The 25,573-nt window shown below is 33.8% G+C and overlaps 1 protein-coding gene across 50 annotated transcripts; it reads right to left on the bottom strand.

The window, feature by feature from the left end:
* Window positions 1–979: 979 nt before the first annotated feature.
* Window positions 980–12,808, bottom strand: LOC126723816 (putative disease resistance protein RGA3). 50 transcript variants are annotated; one of them, XM_050427638.1, is made up of 16 exons: window positions 9,150–12,808; window positions 8,981–9,016; window positions 8,553–8,701; window positions 7,318–7,806; window positions 6,419–6,860; window positions 6,261–6,320; window positions 5,965–6,157; window positions 5,721–5,837; window positions 4,660–4,773; window positions 4,413–4,508; window positions 4,024–4,068; window positions 3,764–3,916; window positions 3,370–3,493; window positions 2,838–2,974; window positions 2,158–2,250; window positions 980–1,732 (listed from the first exon to the last, which is right to left on the bottom strand). In XM_050427638.1, exon 1 carries the CDS (start codon window positions 12,537–12,539, stop codon window positions 9,180–9,182), a length of 3,360 nt encoding a protein of 1,119 aa, XP_050283595.1. In that variant the 5' UTR covers window positions 12,540–12,808; the 3' UTR covers window positions 980–1,732; window positions 2,158–2,250; window positions 2,838–2,974; window positions 3,370–3,493; window positions 3,764–3,916; window positions 4,024–4,068; window positions 4,413–4,508; window positions 4,660–4,773; window positions 5,721–5,837; window positions 5,965–6,157; window positions 6,261–6,320; window positions 6,419–6,860; window positions 7,318–7,806; window positions 8,553–8,701; window positions 8,981–9,016; window positions 9,150–9,179. The 50 variants fall into 50 exon arrangements, with proteins under 50 accessions (XP_050283595.1, XP_050283587.1, XP_050283601.1 ...); XM_050427630.1 differs by lacking the exon at window positions 4,024–4,068 and adding an exon at window positions 3,626–3,687; XM_050427644.1 differs by lacking the exon at window positions 4,024–4,068 and adding an exon at window positions 3,626–3,687 and having other exon boundaries at window positions 2,838–2,955.
* Window positions 12,809–25,573: the final 12,765 nt, after the last annotated feature.

Raw genomic sequence — 25,573 nt, 5'->3', positions numbered from 1 at the left:
TAGTCGTTCACTCCCTTCATCAATCAGCAAAAGGGTCTGCCCTCCAAACCAAAACAAAGTCCTAGATAAGTTTCTGAGTTTTTCCATCAGCAAATTGCTTTCTTTTTTCTGTTTTGTTGATTTTGGTTGGTGGGTACTTTACCTATACAATATTCTTCAAATTGCTTTTTATTTTTCTCTTTGGATCATATCAATGTTTATGTGCTAGTTGGTTTTTTTTTTTTTTTTTGGTTGTTATCTGCCAGAGAAGTTGCTCTGTTTTTATGAGTGTGTGTAGACTTGGTATGAAATTACTAAATAAAAACATGATTTATTATTTAGCATATTACATGTTGCCGTTTGCCACTAATAATAATATTCTTTATAATCAATTTTTTTGTGATGGCGCACTAAAATTTTAAATTGACTTGTTTTTTCAGTCTCACACCATAAGTATCATGTCTGAGTGGGCTGATCTTCCGGATCTTATTCTCTCTGAAATAACGCGTTGCATATAAAAAAATAATAATTATTAGACGTCCTAATTATACATTATTCCATCCAATTTGGTTATATCCTACCCGGATTGGAAAAACCTAATTTTCACAATACTCTAATTAATATAAAAAAAATAAAAATAAAAATAAAAAAAAGTTCCCATTTTTAGCTAAATTTCATATATATATATATATATATATAACCAGAGTTTGTATTGAAAAAACCCTTGCATATTCGGCAAGAGATAATTTCGGGTTCCCAAGTGGCATAATTCAATCCGTGTCTCTTCCTCATCAATCAAAGTCAACAATGATAGGAAACCACGACAAAAGTTTTCATTACCTGATCCCGGAATTCAGCTAATGTGACCATATCGACAATAATGTAATAAATCAATGTAATGCAAGGTAATCAGCGCACTTTACTTACAGCAGTCAAGCACAAAGGAGTTTAAATTTTGAATTGAAATTGAGTAGATAAAACTACATAGTTGAGGCGAAAATTAATGTGCTTTCACTGTCTAGAAATTTTTTGAAAATAATGATAATGGTCTTACTAAATATTCCAATAGTGAATTACAGTACCAATTAAAGTGGTAGCTCTTAAAGTTATAATTTCAAGCACAATGTCTGATGGAGTCCAAATAATTTCTAGGCCAAGATTATTTGATGGCTGAGACAAAATTTCAAAGAACAAATTTCAACACGCTAGTCAAACTGGTTGCTAGTCAACTGCATCCTTAACTATATTTTGTAAACTGGTAATCTTGCTTCTTTTCAGACGAGCCAAAAAACAGCTTAAAGAAACCTCAATAGAACATATGATGTATAAGATAAAAGTCACATTACAAAGAGGACTAGGCTATAGCAAAGAAGAGGAAGATGTAGATTGGCAAGCCGATGAGCATTAGTGAGCATTCAACCATGGACTTGACAAAACCATAGCTTAAAAATCGCAAATGCAGCAAAGCAATGTCTTCTTCAACAGCTTGTCTCTCCCACTTCCACAACAAAGGCTGCAAACCTCAGAAGCCACTGATAACTACAAATGCAGTGCACGCCTTTCATAAGTACATAGGATAAGGTTTCCAAATTGCTTGACAAAGTCTACACCTCAACGGCAACTTTTTATTTTGGTACTAACTTCCACTTGCTATGCCCAACAATCTACAAATCATATCCAATTGCACTCACAAAGAAGGTTCTCATTACAATGATACCCAACCATTGCTTCTTGACGAATCATGATCATGTGCCTGCAATAGTAAAGAGCTTGAGAAGCATGACAACCTTCCCTTCAAACGTGTCCCACATTCCAGCATTTTAAAATAGCACACAAAGTGGCTATAATAGCAAGAATAGCAGAAGAAAAAGGGATCATTGTCCGTAGAGATAAAACTTTAGGTCGATAACTGGATAGCCTCCATCAGGTCGAATTACCTATGAAAAACTTGCCTTAAAGTTTACAACGAAAATTCAATGACAACTATGAGTCTTGGTTTTCTGTAGCATACTACTTTCTTATATTAATGGGAAAGAAGGTACTACAGCACACACTAAACTAAAGAAAGAAAACTTTGAAAATGAAAAAAATAATAGAATTCAACAAAAAATTCTATAAGTTATCTCTAAGTTGATGGCGTTTCGAAAGATGAACAAGGTCAAAGAAAGGGGCACTGACCTTTTTATCTACATAAACACGGGTGGAAAAGTTGATTTCAGTTTCTGCTCTCCCAGGCCAGAATGCCTCCTTTCATCTCGCTCTTTATGTCCTCTGGAGATTGTGCCATGATGCCAACCAGTCCATAAAGTGGCCAGTGGAGAGGAACATCGAAAAATGAAACAGAAGAAATGGAAAAAGAAAAAAAATTAAACAGTCAGCAAATAAGATATGCCTTGAGTATTCAAAAAGAGCTACCATCAACAATGAATTTTTACTTCTAAAGTTCATATAATAGCATGGAAGGTTCTTTCCACTGAAATATAATCAGGTGAATCATCAGCCATACCAAAATTAACTTAAATTTAAATCAAACAAGAAATATGGAGAAATTTTTCCATTTGTGTCTAAAACTCAAATCTCTCATATGGTTAGTATTTGTTTCTGAAACTCTGCACATTCAGGTTCTTGAGTGTTGTTTTTCAATTTTATACATTGCTTTGGGAAACTAGGCCTTACTAAAATGCATTTTTGTCTCATTTAATAGCTACAGAAAGCCTCCTTTTAGTATATGTTTACTAAATGGAGTTATTAAGCAGGTTATATTGATGGTAGTATAGTGGGAACATGTCTTCTGTGCCTGAAGAATTAACCAAGTAACGAAGGATTATAAATACAAATAAGTGATAGTAGTAAACAACCTGAAGTGGAATCAGCTACACATAGAGGGCAGGTACAAATTGAGAAGAATATTTGTGAATTATGGTCCAACCTCCCTTCTCCTTCTGGCCCTCCTTTCATATTTCCACTGTGAAATCCCTGAAAGTGGTCATGAGCTCTGAGAGGGAAAACACACACACACACACAATCAAAATTATACACTTATCACAAAGAGCATAACTCAATCAATGTGTCTTCCTTATTGATCAAGTTTAAAATTTATTATAAAAAGAAAAAACTTTAGTTCAAATACAAACTACAACCGCTATTGATGAGATAAAAAAGGAGAGATCCCCATGCCAAGGGACTTTCATTTACAACTTTCCATTAGCATACCACACCGGGAATCAACCAGTCATCTAATTTTAAAAAGTTCAGGATAATTGGCAAAAGTCAAGGAAGTGATTGATGGAGCAAAGAATTCATTCTCTATTGGAAAGCCTCCATATGTGACAACATTATCAGCAATTAAAGCAGCTAGCATTCCATTTCCAGAATATGAGCAAGTCTCACCTAAAATTATGAGTTGAAATAAATGGGGACTCCTAGGCTCAATAGGCAACTTATAAGCTTGTCCCTGTTGTTTGACAAGAAATGTAGTTTGCTCTCCACTTCCAAAAGTCTGAACATGTATCAGCTAAAATGAAAGAAATTTTGTAATTATAAATGCCCATAGTTCACAAAAGAAAGAAAATTATTATTTTTGAGAGCAAACGAAAGCAATGTGAAAAACAAGATTAAGAAGCATCAATCGTCAAAAAACCAAGACCTCAGAATCCATTACGTCACAAAACAAGTGTCCTGCTTCCTTATTCAGTATACAACAGCTAGCTAAAAATATTAAGAAAAAACATCAGCATAAGTTAAGGAATGGTGGGGTTACAGTGCTTTGGAACAAATGAAATACCTGCCCATCTGTAACGCAGGTGACAATGCTTGAAAATCCTTGCAAAGCACGATCTTTGGTTGAAACGACATTCTGCTCAGGCATCTTATTAAAAAGCTATCCTGTCATTTTGCACGTTTCCACTAATCATCGTCTTACACTATGATATGTAATCTGCAATCAATCAAATTCCAAGATAGAACGTCTCCTCTAGGCATTTCATCAAACAGCTACATGTCTTTAGGTATAAGAGGTTCACACAATTCAAATAATTCACAAACCATAAGAGATGTTGATAAGCTAAAAATTCAATGCCATAAGTTCAACTGTTAAGACGGAAAAAAGGAGAAGAAAAAAAATGAGTGTACATGACAAAATCCAAAATTTTACACATCTCCAAATTTTGAAATTCAAGAAAAGCTTTTAGGAGTTCAGAAGCTAGCCTCTGCTGCCCCACAGCAAGAATTAGCTAATAAGAGGTTAAGGTTCAAAATTTAAAAGTCACATTGTCTAAATACACAGATGGAGGAAAAAAGAGGATTTTGTTCTTTCATTTTGGGTATATTGTCGGATTTAGCAATCTACATCAACAAATTCTTTAACTGCAATATTGTGATAGCAAATAACGGTGGATTTAGCAATCTATTACAAGGGAGTTTACGATACGTACAACTAAGGTGGAGGGAATCCACAAAAAAATATAGAGAGCATTTATTGCCTTATGATGCTTTTGCTTCCAGATGTCTCTTATTGGAATTGCAGATGCCTGTGGACAAATTCAAGATCAAATCATTTAGCAAGGAAGTGGAAGCACTGTAATATTTACCAAGACCAAAAAGAAACAGGCAGAGCAAGCAGACAAAAGTATTTATATACTTAAACATGAAAAGAAGATAAAGAAAAATATTTGTAATTACCAGACTTGCAAACAGAGTTCAAATAGTTTGCTGCTTCCATGTTTTCAATAGTTTAGCACATATATAATTAACAGGTTGGCCTCCTTTAAATCGTACAACCAATGAAAAACTTTCCTGAAAGTTTTAAATGAAAAATTCAGTGACGACTATCATCTTGCTTTAGTAAAATTTACAGAAATCCAGATCAAACAAATAGAAATATGAAGCTAAAGTTTCTCAATTCTATCTGACACTTGTATCTATCATATAGTTATTCTTTGGGACAACTCTGAACATTCAACATGATATAAATTCAGGTTTTTTGTTTTTGTTTTTTTCAATATTATATCTCATGTTAGGAATGTACCCTTACTAATAGGCTGCCTTGTTTCATTCAAAAAATGCAGAAAAGTCCCTCCTAATAACGTAGTTTTACTCAATGGAACTAGTAAATAAGTTAAAATTGATGGCTCAGGTAGTGTAGTGGAACAGTATAATCTGTGCCTGAAAATTCATCAATATTGATCATAAGTGAAAAAAAAAAGATGATATTATTTTGTAACCTGAACATGGTAAGCATGCAAACTGAGAGGAAAATTAAACCCTTTATCCCATGGAGAGAAATTCAATTTGTGTGTCTTCCTCATTCACCATGATATAAATTCAGGATTTTTGTTTTTGTTTTTGTTTTTTTCAATATTATATCTCATGTTAGGAATGTACCCCTACTAATAGGCTGCCTTGTTTCATTCAAAAAATGCAGAAAAGTCCCTCCTAATAATGTAGTTTTACTCAATGGAACTAATAAATAAGTTAAAATTGATGGCTCAGGTAGTGTAGTGGAAGGGTATAATCTGTGCCTGAAAATTCATCAATATCGATCATAAGTGGAAAAAAAAGATGATACTATTTTATAACCTGAACATGGTAAGCCTGCAAACTGAGAGGAATATTAAACCCTTTGTCCCATGGAGAGAAATTCAATTTGTGTGTCTTCCTCATTGATCAAACTTTTATATTCCAGTTAGCCTTCTGAGTTAACAATGATGAGAAGCTATGACAAAAGTTTTTATTATTATTACCAGATCCCCAAATTCAGCTAATGTTACCATCTCAGCTAGAATCCAACAAATCAATGTACTGCTGAAGAATGACCAATTAGCCCGTTATGAATGCAACCATCCACCATCAAAGAGTAGCTGAAAACTTGAAATGAATTTGAGTTAGACATACAAATCAAAGGCTGAAATTTCTGTGCTAACACAATCAAGAAAATTTTAGAAGGGAAAGAAAATATATTGATGGTCTAACTATATAGCTAATTACCGTGCTCACCATAGTGGTTGATCGAAAAGCTGTGATTTCAAGCACAATTTGTAATGCGGTCTGAACAATTTTTTAAGCCAAGATTGTTTGATTACTGAGCCTGAAAGTAAAGTTTCAAAAACAAATCTTCCAACACATTTGTCAAACTGGTTGCACGTCAACCGCATCCCTTACTATATAGTGTAAACTGGTACTTTTGATTAGGCACAAAACAAAACATAAGTTAGTTACAAAGGAGACAGGACACAAACACAACAAAAGGTTTGATACAGACAGGACCAAAATAGAGCCCCTACCTACCAGCAGAGGACCAAAAGATATTCATATAGTAGTTTGATGTCATCTTTGCATAGTGCCTGAATTGACAAAGAATTTTGGGATCAATACCATTAGAGCCAACACTTCTTATACTGGTTAATAGACTTTAAAGGTCACCAATATCACCTGCACTCACCCTGTCCTGAATTTGTCTGTTTTCAAAAAGGTTCTCAAGCTATTTGCCAGTTGAGAGCACAAAAACACTTAGAATTCCCATACGTTTCAAAGCCAAAGAGCTTGTCTCAAAAGGAGGAGGAAGGCAGTGGATTTGGAATTTTTGTCCCAGCTAACACATCCAGCAGTAATAACATTACTCATTTCTTTCATCGCAAAACAAGCATGAACCTTTCCAACTTCATCTCTTATCACATCCTGCATAACCAGGAGTTGCCATCCCTGTCTGCCTCTAAACGTCCAAAGTACTCCCCTCAACTTGATAACTTGGTCCTACTTTAACATGTAAGCCTCCCTACAACGCTGCTTCATTTTCTTAATATAATCGAGCATTGTCACAGCATTGACCTCGCTCACTGCCTTTGGTGGTAGCTTTGTTTCTGAAAGCCTAAATCACCCACAGCCTGTAGCAGAAAAAGAGTAATTTATTATGTTGAATTGACAATTCTAATTTTTTTTCCCTTTTTTAAGTAATTTTCATTAGCAAATGAACTAGTTCTGCTCCCAAGCCAATTACCCACAGAGCAAGGCTTCATATGGCTCTCTATAGCTACAGTTCCTCACAGATGTGAAACACACAAAGGACCATAATTTATTTCACTAAGGTATATTTGAAATAGTCCCCCCAATGAAAACTACAGATGAAATTCCTTTTAAGTATATAAAACCTTTGACCAAAAATTAGAAGAAATGCTTGACAGTTTCATTGCCTCTTAAGGTATATTTGAAATAGTCCCCCCAATGAAAACTACAAATAAAATTCCTTTTCAGTATATACAACTTTTGAGCAAAAATTAGAAAAGAAATGCTTGAAGGTTTCATTGCCTCTTAAAACTATACCTAATTTCTTATGTCCACTACCTTGAATATGCATCACACATGGGTGGTACTGATTGTGTAAATATGTTTTATACAATTATTGTTGCTGGTCCTCTAGGTGACAAGCATTAGTGGGAATTTGCCAATAGCTTGATGAAACCAGGGCTTAGAAGATTAGGAACACAGCACAACAATATGTTAACAGTCAATATGTTAACAGCATGTATCTCACAACTTCATGTTTTCAATCCACAACAATGGCTGTAAACCCCAGACATACTCGTAAGTACAAGTGCAGCTGCTGCACCTTTTGCAAGTACATAGGATAAGGCTTCACAAATTGTCTGACAAAGCTTGGACCTCACCTGCTCCAAACCCACCACTTCCACCAAAGATCAACACTTGCCATGCCTGATCATCACCAAATTGTATCCTACAGTAGGTTTATAGCTTCTTAGAGATTGATTCCCAGCCTTTTCTTCTTGAAAGATCAAGACCATATGGTCACATTCCTGAATTTACAAAGAGTGGCTGCAATAACAAGAATAACATGTGAAAAAAAAAAAAAAAAGCAAGCATCTGTGTAGGATCTCTCCATCCAAACTGAGACCCAATTATTAATGGAATTTGATTCAATAAATTCAACTCTGATAGTGAGATCTGATCCAAACTAAAAGGCTCTAGCATTTCTAATTAAATGATGAAGATCAACATAACTTATTGGAATAGTCAAGTTCATTTATTTCATTCTAATCAGTTCACATTATAATGAACCTATGACATTTTATTTCACCCCAAAAGTGCTTTGGAACCAATGAAATACTTTGACACCATGTGGCAGTTATGATACCTACTTTCTTGGCTACCACATGTTCTTTTTCCATGTAGTAGTCCTTTTTTCTTTTCTTTTTTCACGAAATTTTATCTTACCTATAAAAGAAAGTTTGGCATGGGGAAGCCAAGAGAAGTTACAGTAATACTTATCCTTGAAAATGTAATCATTGTTTATTTATGGACTTGGCCAAGAGAACTGTGTATTATAAGATGAAGATAGGACTATTTAAAAAAAAAAAAAAAGTCTGATTTATTGGAGGCTGTAATGGTATCAGGACAAGAGGGCTCTTTGAACTAACAGTAACTGTTGATTAAGAAAATATTTAGTTCTTCTTTTGTCCTGATTGGATGGTTTGTCAAATTCAATATTTTCTAATACTGGGAACTTCCCGAAAAGTTATTTTACAAATGACCTGGATTAGTTGTGGTTAATGTAGAAATACCTGCCATCTGTAGCAACAGGTGAGAATGATTTGATCATCTGTGCAAGGCATAATCTTTAATAGCTGCTCAGGCATCATATTGATAAAAAGCCATCCTGCCATTATGTGCGTATCTCCACTGTTCATTGTTCCTCAACATGATATGTAACCTGCAATTATCACAATACATGGTACAATAATCATCCTGTCATTATGTGCAAATGGGGTCCTTAGTATTATTAGTACTATTTTTAAATGTTCTCAAATTCCACAATACAATATCTATTTCAGGCATTTCATCGAATAGCTAAATGACTCTAGGAATAAAGGGTTCATATGATTTAAATAACTTTCAAGTATAAGAGACGTACGAAAAATTCAAGGTGTCAGAAGTTCAATTGTTAAAAGAAGTAAAAAAATTGAACGTATACGAACCAAAATTTACATACCTCCTCCAAGTTTTGAAGCTAGACTCTACTGCAACACTGCAAGAATTAGCTTGGATTAGGGTTTGAATTTTTAAAATTATATTGTTTAAATACACAAACAGAGAGGATTTTATTGTATAATAGTAAAAATTCTTGAACTGAAATATTATGAAACGAAATAACGTTGTACCTGGAAGGAAGATCTCTCTGTTTTGCAAAATTATTTTTGCTGCTCCCTGTAATCAATCATAACCGAAGGGATTTTGGCAATCTTTGACCACATTATCCCTTTGTCTTTCTCGCAGTTTTGTTTCAGCGCAGGACAATTATAAATCTTAAGTCGCTGAAGCGAGGGAGGAAAACACTTCTCTGAGAGGGACTCGAGTTTAGGGCACTTATCGATGTCAATTAGTTCAAGTGCAGAGAGGTTTTGAAAGAACTTCCAGGAGAGGAATAACAAATTTGGAAACTCCAAAAACGTCAGGGAAGTGAGAGATGTAGGCAACATCAACATCGTCTTCCCATCTGCCTCTTCTGGAAACGAATCCATAATTCCATAACCAATCCAGAGAGATGTAAGCGACGTGAGTCTGTGCAGTCCCAACTCAAATATTTGCTTACAGAGATTCGGCCCTGCCACCCAAAGCTCTCTAAGGTTGGTGTGGAAACCCTCTTCCGGAAAGGATATGCATTTTAGGGATGGACAATTAGAAATAAGACTATCACGCTCTACTAAACAGATCTTTTTGAGGTGACAGAGTTCGTGTAGGCCTCTCGGTAAGCGCCTAAGCTTTTCACAATTACTAATTAGAAGATCTTCAAGTAACGTGTCCTTGTGTAACTCGTCTACTATTAACTCCAGCTCTGGACAACACAGTACGTGAAGGACTTTAAGGGTGGTAGGCAAGATGTCTTTTGATGATAAAGATGTTAGATTTGGGCAATCATCAATATCAAGGCGTTTAAGCATGGCAGATAGGTCGACTATTGTCGATACGCATTTTAGGGATGGACAATCATAAATTTTCAAGTGCTCAAGAAGAGATGCATTGTTGTTACCAATGCAGCTAAGATTCTCCTCATTCATCAATAAAGAAGCTGAAGAAGCCCCTCCCTCATCTATCACAAATTCCAAGGACTCCAAAGCACTACAGTCAATGATTGTTAGTTTCCTTAAAGTAGACTTCAACTTGATGTTTACAAGACTTTGCCATGATTTGATTTCAATTTCTAGTGTTACAAGGGACAGAATCCCATATTCACATAAAGATTTCAGCTCCTCACAATTTTTTATTATTAGCTTTTCTACCTTCACAGACCCATGCACATTAACCTCTTTACATCCCACAATTTTTAATACTTGAAGCACTGAATTACTTGGAATTGAAACAACCAATTGCTTGCATGCATCAATGGAAAGTTTTTCCAATGTCGGGAGATGATGGGGGAATTTTCCTTCCAATTTGGGGCAATTAGAGATAGAAAGCTCACGCAAACAAGGGAATTCTTCGCCCTCAACTCCGCAAGGAATCCAATCTTGCCATTCATTCATATACTCAAAGCAAAGTGTTTGTAAGTTCTTTAATTTTGCTATTCCCGCTGGCATCTCTCTAATTGAATTTGCATTTGAAATATTGAGATGCCGAAGATTAACCAAATTTTCAATTTTTTCTGGTAATTTTGTGAGAGAGTTACAACCTTTCAACATCAATGTTTGTAGGTTGTACAAAGAACTTGTTGATTCTGGTAGAATTGCAATCTTAGTATAAGAAAGGTTGAGGTATCTTAGATGTTTCAAATCACCAATTGAACTTGGTAGCTCCAAGATATCATTTCCACTTAAAGATAATACCCTTAAGCATCTTAATTGTGGAAACAAACAATATTTAACATCAAAATTTGTTAAGCCACGTTGTTTATATAATGGTAGCGACAGGAAGGTCCTTAAATGCACATCTTCATCAAACATTTGGATGCAATCATTTGAATGTTTAATATAAGAAAAATGACGCACCTTTGTAGGAATCTCAGATTGCTTACTACCACCCAATTGACCCTCCAACCTATAGCACAAGTCTCCCGCTGCCCACATAGCTAAATCATGCATAAGGTCATGCATGACAAAGAGCGATTCATTATAGCTTGATTGTTGAAAAAATGATCTATTGAGTAGATCACGAAAATAATCACCACCAAGATCTTCCATTGGCTTCTTTCCTTTTGTTTCTTGAACCAAACCTTCTCCCATCCATAGCAAGACTAGATTTTTCATCTCAAATTCATGGTCTTTTGGGAATAGTGAACAATAGGCAAAACACCTCTTTAAATGAGAAAGGAGATAATTGTAGCTCAATTTAAGAACAGAAAAAATACTGCTCTTATCTTCAGGAATATCCCAAATCTTGCTATTTAACACATCTTCCCACTCATAAGGATCGTGTTTAGTGCGTAAAAGGCCGCCAAGTGCTTTTGCTGCCAAAGGTGCTCCGTTGCACCTATCTACAATTTTTTGACCATATTTTTCAAGTTCTGGATACTCACTAAAATCTGTTGCATCTAATGCGTGGTGGGTAAATACTCGTAAACAAGCATTACGTGACAACTCTTTCAACTTGTATGGTGAATTAATTCCCATCATTGATGAAACACCATCATTCCGAGCTGTGACAACAATCTTACTTCCTTGAGCCCCAAATTCGAAAGGCTTGCGTAGTTCAGTCCACAAGTCATAGTTTTCATTCCAAACGTCATCCAAGATGAGCAAGAACTTCTTCCCTGATAATGTATCCTTCAGTTTGCGTTGAAGTGAATCTAAATCGTTATTATCATGGCAAGATTCAGAAGTAAGAGAGCGTAGAATTTCTTTTGTCAACCTTAGATTGTCAAAATCTTCAGACACGCAAACCCATGCTTTCAACTCAAAATGACGGCTCACTTCGTCGTAGACTAGCTGGGCAAGAGTCGTCTTCCCCAACCCACCCATACCAACTATGGGAATTACAGAGAGTTGAGCATCACCTGATTCGAGCAACAACTTGACAATAGCCTCTTTATCTTTGTCCCTGCCATAAGTATGGCCTTCATTCACCAGAGAAGTTGTGGGCGGCCTTGGTCTTGTTGTTCTAGTCCTCCTTCCCTCAGTATTTTCTCTCAACTCCAGATCTTTCTTCTCTTCCACTATTTCCTGCAGTCTTCTATCAATACCTTCAATCTTGGACCGCATCAGCTTAACAAAATCTCGATTCGAACCAACATTACCACTGAAGACCTTTCGTAGCGTTCTTTCGGGTTCTGGGTTCAGCTGACGTCGTAGAGCTTCAGTAGCAAACTCGTCCAAGATGTCGTCCACATCATAAGCCAAGTCTTCCAGCTCATCCAGCCAGATCTTCACCAACCTGTTTGTCACCTGCTTCTCTTCTGCGTCATCCAGAACTGCCTGAATTTTCAGCAACATTCTCTCCCACTTCTTGAGTTCAGCATCAAAATTCTCTTTCCGAAAGATCTTCAACAAATCATCACTTAACTTGCCAAACAGCGCGTCAATGACAGCGGACAAAGCAGCCTCTCCAATAAACGACATGGTTCGCTTGTGGAAATGAGGGAAATATGGAAAATGAAGTAACCAGAGAGACACCACAGAAAATTGAGTAGGGAATGAAGAGAGTTACTCTGTTATGTGAAAGCTCAATAAAACAACTAAAGTATTTCGGGGTTTTTTCTTTTTTCTTCTTCTTTTGCTGTCACAGTTAATGCTCTGGCCGTATGATTTTATTTCACGCGGTTTCAAAAAAGTTACTGAAATGACATAAAGTCAGAAATGGTACGAAGATATACCCAGCAAAACACGCCAAGATTACGTTCTTTTTTATACAACTTATTTTTATTAAATTTAAAAATTAAAAATATCGTAATAAAATAATTTTTAAATATATGAATAATATCGTGAAATCCATTTTTAATATTTTTAAATGTATAAACAGTGTTATTACAGTACGTAAATAGTACTGCTATAGTATATGGACAGTGATAATTGTCTCTATAAGTAAATCTATATGATTTTACTGTTTATGTGCTAAAAAAAAAAAGAAATAGAAATGTAGACGCACGATAAATCCTATCTAAACACATACTAACTGCTTAATTGGAATTTAATGTGTATTCATTATTTTTTTTAATGTGTATTATTTTTTTATTATTCAAAGTTAAAATTCTAGAATACTGAAGTAAAAGCTTATCACAAATTTTCAAATTAAACCCCTTTTTTTAACTATGAGTCTCACAGTGGCCAGACATCCTTATTACAATAAACACTCTATAAATATAAGTGAAGAAATTCAAGTTTCGATAAAAAAGTTGTACATATATATACTTAAATTAAACTTTTACATATATATATATATACTTAAATTAAACTATAGTAAAATTTATATCATTAGAAAAAAACAATGAGTCTCAAAAAAAACTAAAAATGAAAAAAGAAACAAAACAAAAAATCTACTAATTTTTTTAAGACCAAATACCCTCTAATGTCGGTAGGAAGTTTCGAACAAGTTTCGAACATAATTTACATCGCGGTTTCAAAAGTCAGGTTGTAAAAGTTATAGAAATGACATATTTTTACGAAGAAATTATACAAAGTGAGAAAGATACAAAACGAAAGTTACGAAACAAGCCGAGATTGACAGCTTTTCGTTGCTTTATTCATTGGTGCCCTGCTCAAGACTTTTCCTTCCATTTTTTTTTTTTTTTTGAAACCAACTCCAACTTTTATTAAATCTCAAGAACTGTCAAAGTACAAAGCTTCTAAAGCCACTGGAGGGGAGTCCTCCACCCATACAATTACATCATCAATATTCTTTGCAAATCGGGCAAGGAAATGCGCTACAGAGTTAGTTATACGTTGAACACAACTCACTGTCAAATTGGTCATCCTTGCTGCCAACCCCTTCACGTCCTCATACAAATGTCCCAGCCGAGAGAACTCAGTCCGCGAACTCAGTAAATCCTTCATGACCACCGAGTTGTCCCCCTCCACCACAATATCCGTTAACCCCGTGTCTATTGCAAACTCTAGTGCTCTTCTACATGCAAGGAGTTCAGCCTCCTCACTATCTACAGATGATGGTCCTCTAGCTGAGAAAGACGCCATAACTTCGCCCCTCTCGTTCCGGATTATAGCCCCGAAGCCCGACGCATGGATTTCCTGGAAAATGGCTGCATCAAAGTTGAGTTTAAAACGGTTTTCAGGAGGCGGCACCCATCTCAAACTCCTCTCTACCACGACCGGAACAGCAAGGTGATCCTATGATGCTCTGTATTCCTCCAAAAAAACAGAGGCCCGCTTCACCAGTTGATTCGGGTCTTGAATCATGCCTCCAGTCTTGACCTTGTTTCGCTGTGTCCACAATAGCCAGGCTTGCACCACAAACAGCTCCACTTCCTCCAAAGGCAATCTATAAAACAACATCTCCAATAGCTGCATAAAACTATTATGGCTTCCTCCACACTTGTGAATTCTCTTCGAACTCCCTGCCCATACGTGCACCGCCACATTGCATTCCCATAACACATGTAGAACCGATTCCATCTCTCTTTGACACAACTCACAAGTGCTATCATCAATCACTCGCCTCCGGACAAGATTTTCACTGGTAGGGAGGATATTATGACAAGCCCTCCACACAAAAATTTTAATCTTGTTGGGAAGTTTGAGTTTCCACGACTTGCACCACACCGGATTGACCTCCACCCCTTTAGAACACTCCCCTTGAGATTCCGCTTCCCGTTCCAACTGTTTCGCTAAATGATATCCAGATTTTACCTTATACTTCCCTGTTGTGTAACCAAAACAATTTGTCAGTACCCAATCTCCTACTCAGTGGTATTCGAAGAATTGCTTCAGCATCTTCAGGATGGAATTTCATTTCCACCAATTGTCTGTCCCAAGTCCGAGTTGTCCAATCGATCAGCTCCACCACCCTCCACTCCCACTCATCATCTTGTGATGGGTGAATCACCATGTTGGTTGGATGATTGGGAATCCATTTGTCCCGATTAACCCGAATTACCGACCCATCTCCCACTCTCCAGCAGCTCCCTTTCCTTAAAATTTCTTGAGCAGCCATAATGCTTCTCCAAACATAGGAGCTATTAAGAGACACTCCCGCTTCCAAGAAATTACATCTAGGAAAGTATTTTGCCTTGAAGCACCCATACATTAATGAATTAGTATCCTGCATTAACCTCCATCCCTGTTTAGCTAACATTGCAAGGTTGAAACTCCGGATATCTCTAAAGCCCATCCCTCCCTCCTTTTTTGGTTTGGACAACAAATCCCAACTCCGCCAATGAATTTTCCTCTCATTGCCCACTTGTCCCCACCAGAATCTTGCACACATGGCATTTAGCTCATTACACAACTTCACTGGTAATTGAAACACCCCCATTGTGTAAGTAGGTACAGATTGTGCAATTGCTTTAATGAGCACTCCCTTCCCTGCTTTAGACAATAACTTGCCCTTCCAACCTTGTAATTTTTTCCAAACTCTATCCTTGAGGAAGGAAAAAGTTTGGTACTTTGAGCGCCCAACTAATGTAGGTAGACCCAAATATGACTCGAATCTATCCACCTCCTTAACCCCCAATGTGCCTTTAATCCAATCCCTTTGCCTTGCCACTGTATTGCTACTGAAATACACCGATGATTTTTCGAGGTTGATGCATTGTCCAGATGCCGATGCATACAGCTGCAATATCTCCATAATCACTCTAACCTCTTCTCTAGTAGTACGACCAAAAAGCAAGGAGTCATCCGCAAAGAGAAGGTGGGAAATACTAGGAGCTCTCCTGCATATTTTAACACCATGAAGCCTATCTTCCAGTTCAGCATTTGTCAGTAAAGAGGTAAATCCTTCTGCACATAGAAGAAACAAATAAGGGGACAACGGGTCTCCTTGACGGAGCCCCCTAGAGGGTTTAATATTTCCATATGATTTACCATTAATACAAACAGAGAAAGAAGGCGTGGAGATACAACATATTACCCGGTCAATCCAAAACTTGGAAAAACCCAACTTTGTCATAATCCCTTTTAGAAAGGCCCACTCCACCCTATTATACGCTTTACTGACATCCAGCTTCAAGGCAAAAGAACCAGTTTTTCCTTTTTTACGGGAATGCATGGCATGTAATTGTTCATAGGCAACTAAAATATTATCTGTAATAAGTCGCCCGGGTACAAAGGCACTTTGAGTAGGAGAAATCAATTGGGGGAGTATTTGCTTAATTAGTGGATATACAGAATCTTAGCAGCTATTTACCATAAATCTTTTTTTTTTTTCTATACATAAAAGAGCGAATCATAAATGCGACAGTTTTCTATTGTTCATTGGCTTTTTTTTTTTTTTTTTTGGGGGGGGGGGGGGGGGGGCAATATTGCCTGTTGAACTTTTTTTTTTTTTTTAATATACATCTAAGCTGTTAGATACTTTGTTTATATATATTAACCCAACAAATTATTACAATATTTTTACAATTATTGAGATATTAATTTTTTACATAACAAAATAAAATAATATCATATTGGAATCAACTACAACTAAAAATAAAAGTATTATGAAAAAAATGCTATATTTACAACATTTTTCACAACATTTTCATAACAAATTATATGTGGTAAATTATTACTAATTTTTATTTAAACTTACCAATGAAATTACATTTTTTGTCTACCAATAACAACCTTCTACTTATGATTTTTTTGTGAAAATGTTATGGGTATAACATTTCTTTTGTGAAAATGTTAAGACATTTTGTTGTTGTCATAATATTTTTACAACTACTGAAGTGTCAATTCTTTATCAATCAAAATAAAATATAACAAAATTATATATAAAAGTATTATGAAAATGTTATACCATTATGTTGTGTTTCTATAAATTTTTTTTTTTATTTAGTCAACTTTGTTGAGTCAAAATTTACTGTTTCACATACAATTTTCTTGGGTTGAGTTTTTGCATTTTTTTATTATATTTTTATCTTCACGTACCATTTTAAGTAAAAACACATAGTTTTACACCCAAAAATAAATAATAAATAAAAACTTATGGTAAAAACATTTTTCATCCTTTATGTTTGGGATAGTTCACAATTTCTCCTTACACTTTAAAATCAAGTAATTTTTCACTTAATATTTTAGAAAATAGCAAATATGTCATATTGTTATTCTCTCAGTTAAACTGTAATTAAAACTTATGATGCTTAAAATATTTCATTGTGTAATGTCTAAAATACTCTCACTAAATTTTAACATCCCAAAAATTTTCTTCACACATTTTGAGTTTTAAATTGTAGTAATGTTTAAGAAATTGGAATCTTTCACCCAAGATGTTTTATTTATTACCTAGAGAACATTGATTCTTTAGGTTTAAATCTTTGAAACTTATAATTTATCTAATGGAAAATTTGATGACACATGCTTTTTATTATCTTTTTCTTTTTCTTTTTCTTTTCTTGCCTAAAATGGGTGTTCAGTAAAAACTTAGTAAGCTAAACATTGCACCTAAACTCATATAAAATGATAAAGATGAAAGTACTAATGTCAAAATTTTCATTGTGTATGGTTGAAGGTATTTGATGAAGAGTTTCAATTTTAGTATATGACATCATTCATTACAAAAATTTAAATATTATGACAATATCTTAGTAAAACCTAGTTTCTTATTGTTGGAAGATAATGATATTTGTTATCATTCTTAATTTTTTTTTTTTTGTGAGTGGATATTGTCTTTAGCAAATAAGTACTAAGAAACTTATAATAAAATAGATATTCATATGTTAAATAACTACTGTAAGGGCCTCGCTTTGGGGCCTGGGCCCAACAGTTATGGGATTTTAGCTCAAAGAGCCCTAGACAATGAATTTATAGAGAGTAGGTTACAGAACTAGGCCTTAACGAAGTGTGTGCTAGTTAACTTTGGGCCTTACAACAATCAAAAATGAGAAAATCCCCTTCATGCCCATTAGGTATACGGTCCGAGGAGACGTATAGGGTGTATCCTTGTCTCTGCTCAAAAGCTATGGTCTTTTTCTTCTTCTTCTGTTCTAAGTTCCTCCTTTTTTCGGTCCCCTTCTTCATGGGGACTCCCCTCTCTTATATAGCCCCCTTGAAGTCATCAAAACCTTACACTTGTTGGTCATCTGGACCTTCACTTGAGTGCCCGTCCCATCAGACATCTCCCCCATCTTTCTATGAGTTGTAGTAGTCAAGATAACACTATTTGCCAGTCCTCTCCACATTAATGCGGCCAGAAAAATAGCTGTCATGCATTTAATGTGGCAGCTGTAGTCTCTCCCTTGACATCCTATACTCTTTTCCTTCTCACAAGCTTGTGGGACTCATCCCTACTACTAATACTCATTGGAATGATTCTTTATTGCTGGTAGGGTGCATATTTGAGCCATACTTGGTACGTCCGACGAGACACTTTTCCTCGGACCACCTTTTAAACAAGTTTGGGCCATAAGAATTGGGCCGGGAGCCCTTTTGGCACCCACACCTTCTCCTCGGACGTGGTTGAATTCTATATAGGGCCCAAGACCCATTGTTTGATTTGAGGACTTTACCCCTACAACTATCCTAACTTTATGTGTGATCAAAATTTTTATACTAATGTGATTAATTTTGTATGACATACACTTTTTATGTATATAATTTCATACTTCTTCAAATAGAAATTTTATCTTAATTTTCTCACCCTCTTGTAAAGTGTCATATAAAATCAAGATTCAATTTCACCAATTTAAAGGGATCCGCTTTCGTAGAATTGATGAGGCTTGTCTTGGAATATTAATTATCCAAGATAAGGAAGGGAAAATGATTGCCTTAACGAGCTAGATAATAGTGATGCCACCAACCATGCATTGATAAGTCATGGCTGCAAGAATGATAATGCAGTTTGTAAGGGACATGGTCATAGGGAAGCAGTATTTGAAGGAGATTTAGCCACTGTCATCAAAGCTGGGACACATAGGGTCCGTTTGGATTGAACTTATTGTTGCTGAAATTGAAAACTGAAAACTGAAAGTACTGTAGCAAAATAATTTTTAAATGTGTGAATAGTATCGTGGGACCCATTTTTAATATTTTTTAGTGCGTGAACAGTGATGAACAGTACTGCTACAGTACTAATGGTCCCCTGGAACGCGTGAAGTGATGAAAAAAAAAAAAACGCAGCTTTGGATTCAGCAGAAAACGCTGAATCCAAACGGCACCATAGTCAAAGTCTTGAAGATAGGGTGTAAATGAACAAAACTATTTATGTTAATTTAAACTCAAGCCTAAATTTAGACTCGACTTTAAATGAACAATTTTTAGTCATGGTTTTACTATATATATAGGAAAAGATTAAATTAATTAATTAATATTTCATGAATAAGCTCAAGCTTATTCAATAAGAAAATGAACCGAATTTAAACATACTTGTTTGGTGATAAGCTCTAACTTGGTTCATGCTCAAAATAAAATTAAATAATAAACAAATTTAAACTTTAAATATTTGGTTTTGCTTGGCTTGTTTACAACCCTATTAAAATATACATAAATTGATGTAAAGGCTCTAGACAAACACAACTTGGTCTTGGTACACGTTAAAAGAAAGAAAAAAAAAATAGCAAGGCACATGCACTGGCAAGTTTAGCTAAAGATTTATAGAGGGGATGAAAACATGGATTGCTTCATTACTTGCACTAGTAGAGCATATTATGGTTTCTGATTTAGCCATGGTTTGAGAAATAAAATATCTACATTGATTATTTCTTTTTCTGTATTTTTAAAGTGCTCTAATTTTATATCATTTTTTTTCTGTATTTTCTGTATTAGCCATAAATTTATTTTTTTTTTCTTCTTTTGTTGTCACGTTACTGCACGCGGTGTCAAAAGTCAAGATTGACAGCTCTAATTGGTTGCTTTTTTTCCACATCATATGGAATCCAGCGCTCTGCTCATGACCAATAGAATGCAGCCAAAGGAACTCAAATGATTAATGTCGGTAAGAAGTTTCGAGCATAATTTGCATCAGTGGATATACGATTTTTTATTTTTTTTTTGCTAATAGGATATAGAGAACCTTAGTTCTTAAAAGCTATTTACCATAAATCTATTATATAATTCCATTGGATTCTAACTAGTAATTACAATACACCTTTGTGTAAAGTGGCATCTAAAATAAAGATTCAATTATTCAAAAGCTTCAATTTAATGGGTCCTCTTTCGTGGAACTAATGAGGCTGGTATTGGAATAATTATCCGAGATAATAAAATGAAGAAAAAAATGATTACCTTGACAAGCTTGCCATAACCATGATATCAAATTATTATTTGTAGTTTATTAACAATATAAACAATCTATTCGTAGTAAAAATTTATAAATTTGTGAATGATTAAACAATTTTTAGTCATGGTTTTATTATATATTGAAAAATAATAAGTCAATTAAATAGGTCATGAACAAGCTCGAGCTTGTTCAATAAACAAGTGAACCAAACTTGAATATATAATATTGTTTAGTGATAAAGTACTAACTTGGATTATATTCAAAATAAAATTAAATAATGAAAAAATTTGAACTTTAAATATTCAACTTAGCTTGGCTCAACTCGTTTATAATAAAAGTTGCACAAGTTGATGTTAAGGCTATGTATACAACTTGATATACATTAAAAGAAGAGATAATAGCACGGCATATGTACAGATGTACTGGTAAGATTAGCTAAAGATTTATAAAGGGGATGAAAACATGGAATGCTTCATTACCTGCTCTAGCAGAGTGTATTATGGCTTCTTGATTTAGCCATGGTTTGAGTAATAATATATCTTCATTGATTCTTCTAAAATAATAAAAAAATAATATAATTTTATGTCATTTTTTTAATAATTTAAACCACTTCTTTGTCAATTGAAATTACTTTAAGCCCATTTAAAAGTGTTTTTAATCCATTTAAACCCTACAATTCATTTAAACTTTTCATAAGAGGTTCAAATTTCACCTCCTCAATATAACTATCAAATTATTGAAAAAAACAAATGAAAATTTATGAAGTAAACAAAAGTTATAATCCACCAAATATTATGCTTGTATATATGGTTTTTCCGAAGTTAAACGGAAAAGAAAAATGCGGCCACGTCAAATTTTTTATTATTATTATATTTATATAATAATGACATTTTATCATAAAAATCCAAAGAAAGAATATATGGAGTTGGCTGGATGACGTATACGGCCAAATTTTATTTAGACGAATTACATAGCCAAGTTCTCAATAAAATCTAAGAGCGAAGTAGGTCTATTTGGATCCCAATACATCCAATGAAATAATAGCCTAACAAAAGTAGGTAGATTTCAAAAATTTTTTTTTTTTTGCAAAATATTCTAAAAGATTCTAGCATCATAGACCTTTCCTTGTCCTTAAGCATGCTCCAGATAATTTCAAAAGCTAGATAAAGTTTCGTACCTCAATTATTGCCATAAGCTAGATAGGGAACAACAAGTATGCAATTAGTTGTTATGTGAAAGTTCAAGAACTCTAGTTAAGTGTTTCTTACCGTTTTGATTTCTTCTTTTGCTTTCTCAAATGGTGGTCTGGCTGTGTATTCTTTGCGATTGCAAAGATGATATTAAGAATAAAGTTACACAAAGAATATTGAAGGGTGCCAAGCTCCACGGCTTTATTGATAGAAAGAAATCATATAAATAAGAGTATTCACATTATAGTCTCCTTAAATATTTAGCTAAACTAATTTAAAAAAACTCTATTTTTGCTAGTTTAGCTATCTATTATATTCACACACATAAATCAAGCTCAATACTTTATCAACATTGAAATTTAATGTAATAAGAATAGAGGCTCATTACATGTAGAGATGAATCTATCATTTTTAAAAACTTTAGTTAATTTAATAAAACTGATGCATGCTTGTTTTAGTTGATTTTAGATAAATGTTTGCTAAAATATTAAATTGGTGAGGCTAAATGAGAACCCTTTTACCAAAAAAGTAAAAGTCCAAGAGTCAAATTCAGGACATGTTTGATTGCCAAGAAAATACATATCGAAATGATAAGATTTTAAGTTGTCCTATTGAATTTCTTAGAGACTAAACAAGAACTAAATACACTCCAATATAAAAATTAAAAAAACATTAGCACAATGCTTCCAAGTCCATTACGAATAAGAAAACTAAACCCCCAGATGCTTCTGCTTGATTGGGACACACAATTGATAATATCCAGTAGCATCCAATAATAACTTTGATGCGTAATAGTAATATAAAAATAAACTAATAATGCTACCAAATCAACTAGTTTTTTTTAGTGCTGAGACTTGCTAAAAACTAAAAATGAAAACAAAATATACCATTTTTTAAAAAAAAATCTAAACCAAACAACCCCTAAGATTTGCACAATCTAAATCAATTTTACTTCACGTGGTTTCAAAAAGTCAGGTTCAAAAAGTTAACAGAAATGAAAGCTTGACTGCTTTATTAAAGCTCACAAATAGTAGGAAGAAATGATACAAAGTGAGAAAAGATACAAAACGAAACATGCAAAGATCTTTTACCAAAAAAAAAGAAACACGCCAAGATTGACTACATAATTGGTTTTGCTTTATTCATTGGGTGGGGCTCTGCTCATGACTTTTGCTTCCATTTCATATGGAATCCAGCCAAAGGAACTCAAATGATTAATGTCGGTAGGAAGTTTCGAACATAATTTACATCAGTGGATGTTAGGAAGTTTCAATTGGATTCTAATTACAATATACTTTCGTGTAAAGTGGCATCTAAAATAAAGATTCAAATGCTCCAATTTAATGGGACTCTCTTTCGTGTAACTGATGAGACTGGTCTTGGAATAATTATCCGAGATAATAAAAGGAAGTAAAAATGGTTGCCTTGACAAGCCAGATAGTAGTAATGCTACCGACCATGATATCAAATTATTATTTATAGTTTATTGACAATATAAATAATTAATTCGTAATAAAAATTTATAAATTTGTGAATGGCAAAACAAATTTTAGTTATGGTTTTTACTATATATGGGAAAAGAATAAGTTACTTAAATAAGTTGTGAATAAGCTCAATCTTATTAATAAGCAAATGAACCGAACTTGAGCATATAATCTTATTTTGTAATAAGCTCTAGTTCGGATTATGTTTGAAATAAAATTAAATAATGTAAAAAAAATTGAACTTTAAGGGCTCATTTAGTACATGTATTTAAATACATGTTTTCAATTTTTAAACAACATTATACGTATTTCTACACACTTTTTTCGCTCACACATATTTTCAAAAAATACAAATAATATTACTAGAATAACATTATCAAACGGCCCTAAATATTCGGCTTAGCTCAACACGACTTGCTTATAATAGAAGTTGCACAAGCTGACAGTGAGGCTCTAGACAAATACAGCTTGGTATACATTAAAAGAAAAGAAAATATCATAACGCATATGCAGAGGTACTAGCAAGATTAGCTAAAGATTTTTAGAGGGGATGGAAACTTGGACTGCTTCATTAGTTGCTCTAGTAGAGCGTATTATGGCTTCTGATTTTGCCATGGTTTGAGTAATAATATATCTTCATAAAATCATTTTTAATAATAATAAAAAGTGATCTAATTTTATGTCACTTCTTTTTTTTTTAATTTAAACCACTTCTTTGTCAATAAAACTACTTTAAGCTCATTTAAAAGTGTTTTCAATCAATTTAAACCCTACAATTCATTTCAATTTATCTAAATTTTCTCAACAAAATTTATTATTAACTCAAAAATAACCTTCACTGAAATTTCTTTTACTATATTCTAAAAATTTGACGGTTCATTTTGAATATATATTTTCATAATATGTTTAAAATGTAAAAAAATTAAATAAATTCATTGTATTTCATAAAAAATAAAAAGAAAATTCATTGTATCATAATAAAAAGGAGTTATGTCGTAAAGTAAAGAATTAAGTATATAAAAATAGGCTAATCATTTGCCTTCTTATTTTTTAAAACTAAAATTTAAGCTAAAAACCTTATGGCTCAATTGGTTGGCGCCTCCTCATGCATGTTTCCAAGATATACAAGGTTCAAATTTTAGCTCTCCAATATAACTATCAAATTATTGAAGGAAAAAAAAAAAACAAAAATTTAAGAAGTAATCAAGAGCCAAGTTCTCAATAAAATCAAAGATCGAAGGTGGTCTACTTGGATCCCAATACATCCAATGAAAAATATCCCAACAATTATAAAACGCTAAATTAAACATTCAGGAACGACATTCTATACTCTATTTCTAAAATATATTTTTTTGCAAAATATTTCTAAAATATTCTAGCATCCTTGCATCATATACCTTTCACTGTCCTAAGCATGCTCCAGTAAATTTCAAAAGCTAGAAATATAAATTTCCACACCTCAATTGCCACTAGCTAGATACTGAAGCAAACAAGTATGCGATTAGTTAAAAGCTAGTTGTTATGTGAAAGTTCAAGAACTCTAGTTAAGTGTTTCTTTATTGTTTTGATTACTTCTTTTGCTTTCTCAAATGGTGGTCTGGCTGTGTGTTCTTCGTGGTTGCAAAGATGATATTAAGAATAAAGTTACATAAAGAATGAAGGGTGCCAAGCTCCTCGGCTTTCTTTCTCAAAAAAAAAAAGAAAAAAAAGAAAGAAAGAAAGAAGAAGCTCCTCGGCTTTACTGATCGAAAGGAATTGTATAAATAAGAGCATTCACGTTAATTTTCTCAAATATTTAGTTAAATTAATCCAAAAAACTATATTTTTGCTAATTTAACTATATGTTATTTTCATACACATGTATCAGCCTTAATACTTTATCAACATTGAAATTTAATGTAGTGAGGATAGAGGTTCAATACATGTAGGGTTGAAACTATCCTCTTTAAAAATTTTAGTTAATTTAGTGAAACTGATGCACACTTATTTTGATTAAACTTAGATAAATTTTTACTAAAATATTAAATTGATGAAACTAATGTGAATGCAAAGATAACAAAAGTGCAAAACAAAGCTCCCTTTAAAAATCAGAATGACTGCTTTATTGGTAGCTTTATTAGTGCTCAACACTTTGGAAAGCAACCATAAATAATAACATGGTGGTAGATTAATTGGTTTGCTTTATTCATTGGGTGGAGCTCTGCTCAAGACTTTTGCTTCCATTTCATATGGAATCCACCGCTCTACCAAAGAAATTCAAATTATCAATGTCGGTACTCGGTAGGAAGTTTCGAGCATAATTTGCATCAGTGGATGTTAGGAAGTTTCAATTAATTGGACTCTAATTAAAATATACTCTCGTGTAAAGTGGCATCTAAAATGAAGATTCAAATGCTCCAATTGAATGGTGCCTCTTACGTGGAATTGATGAGGCTAGTCTTAGAATAATTATCCGAGATAATATATAAAAGGAAGAAAAAATGGTTGCCTTGACAAGCTAGATAATAGTAATGTAACCAACCCTAATATCAAATTATTATTTTTAGTTTATTGACAATATAAACAATCTATTCGTACTAAAATTTATAGATTTGTGAATGATTAAAC

Source organism: Quercus robur, chromosome 4 (assembly GCF_932294415.1).
Source record: "Quercus robur chromosome 4, dhQueRobu3.1, whole genome shotgun sequence".
Taxonomy (NCBI): Eukaryota; Viridiplantae; Streptophyta; class Magnoliopsida; order Fagales; family Fagaceae; genus Quercus; species Quercus robur.
The sequence above is the reverse complement of the archived record's forward strand: the minus strand, read 5'-3'. Positions and strand labels throughout refer to the sequence as shown.

What these genes read in the sequence shown, in the direction of transcription:
- LOC126723816 (XM_050427631.1), bottom strand. Translation starts at nt 12,539, where the DNA reads ATGTCGTTTATTGGAGAGGCTGCTTTGTCCGCTGTCATTGACGCGCTG.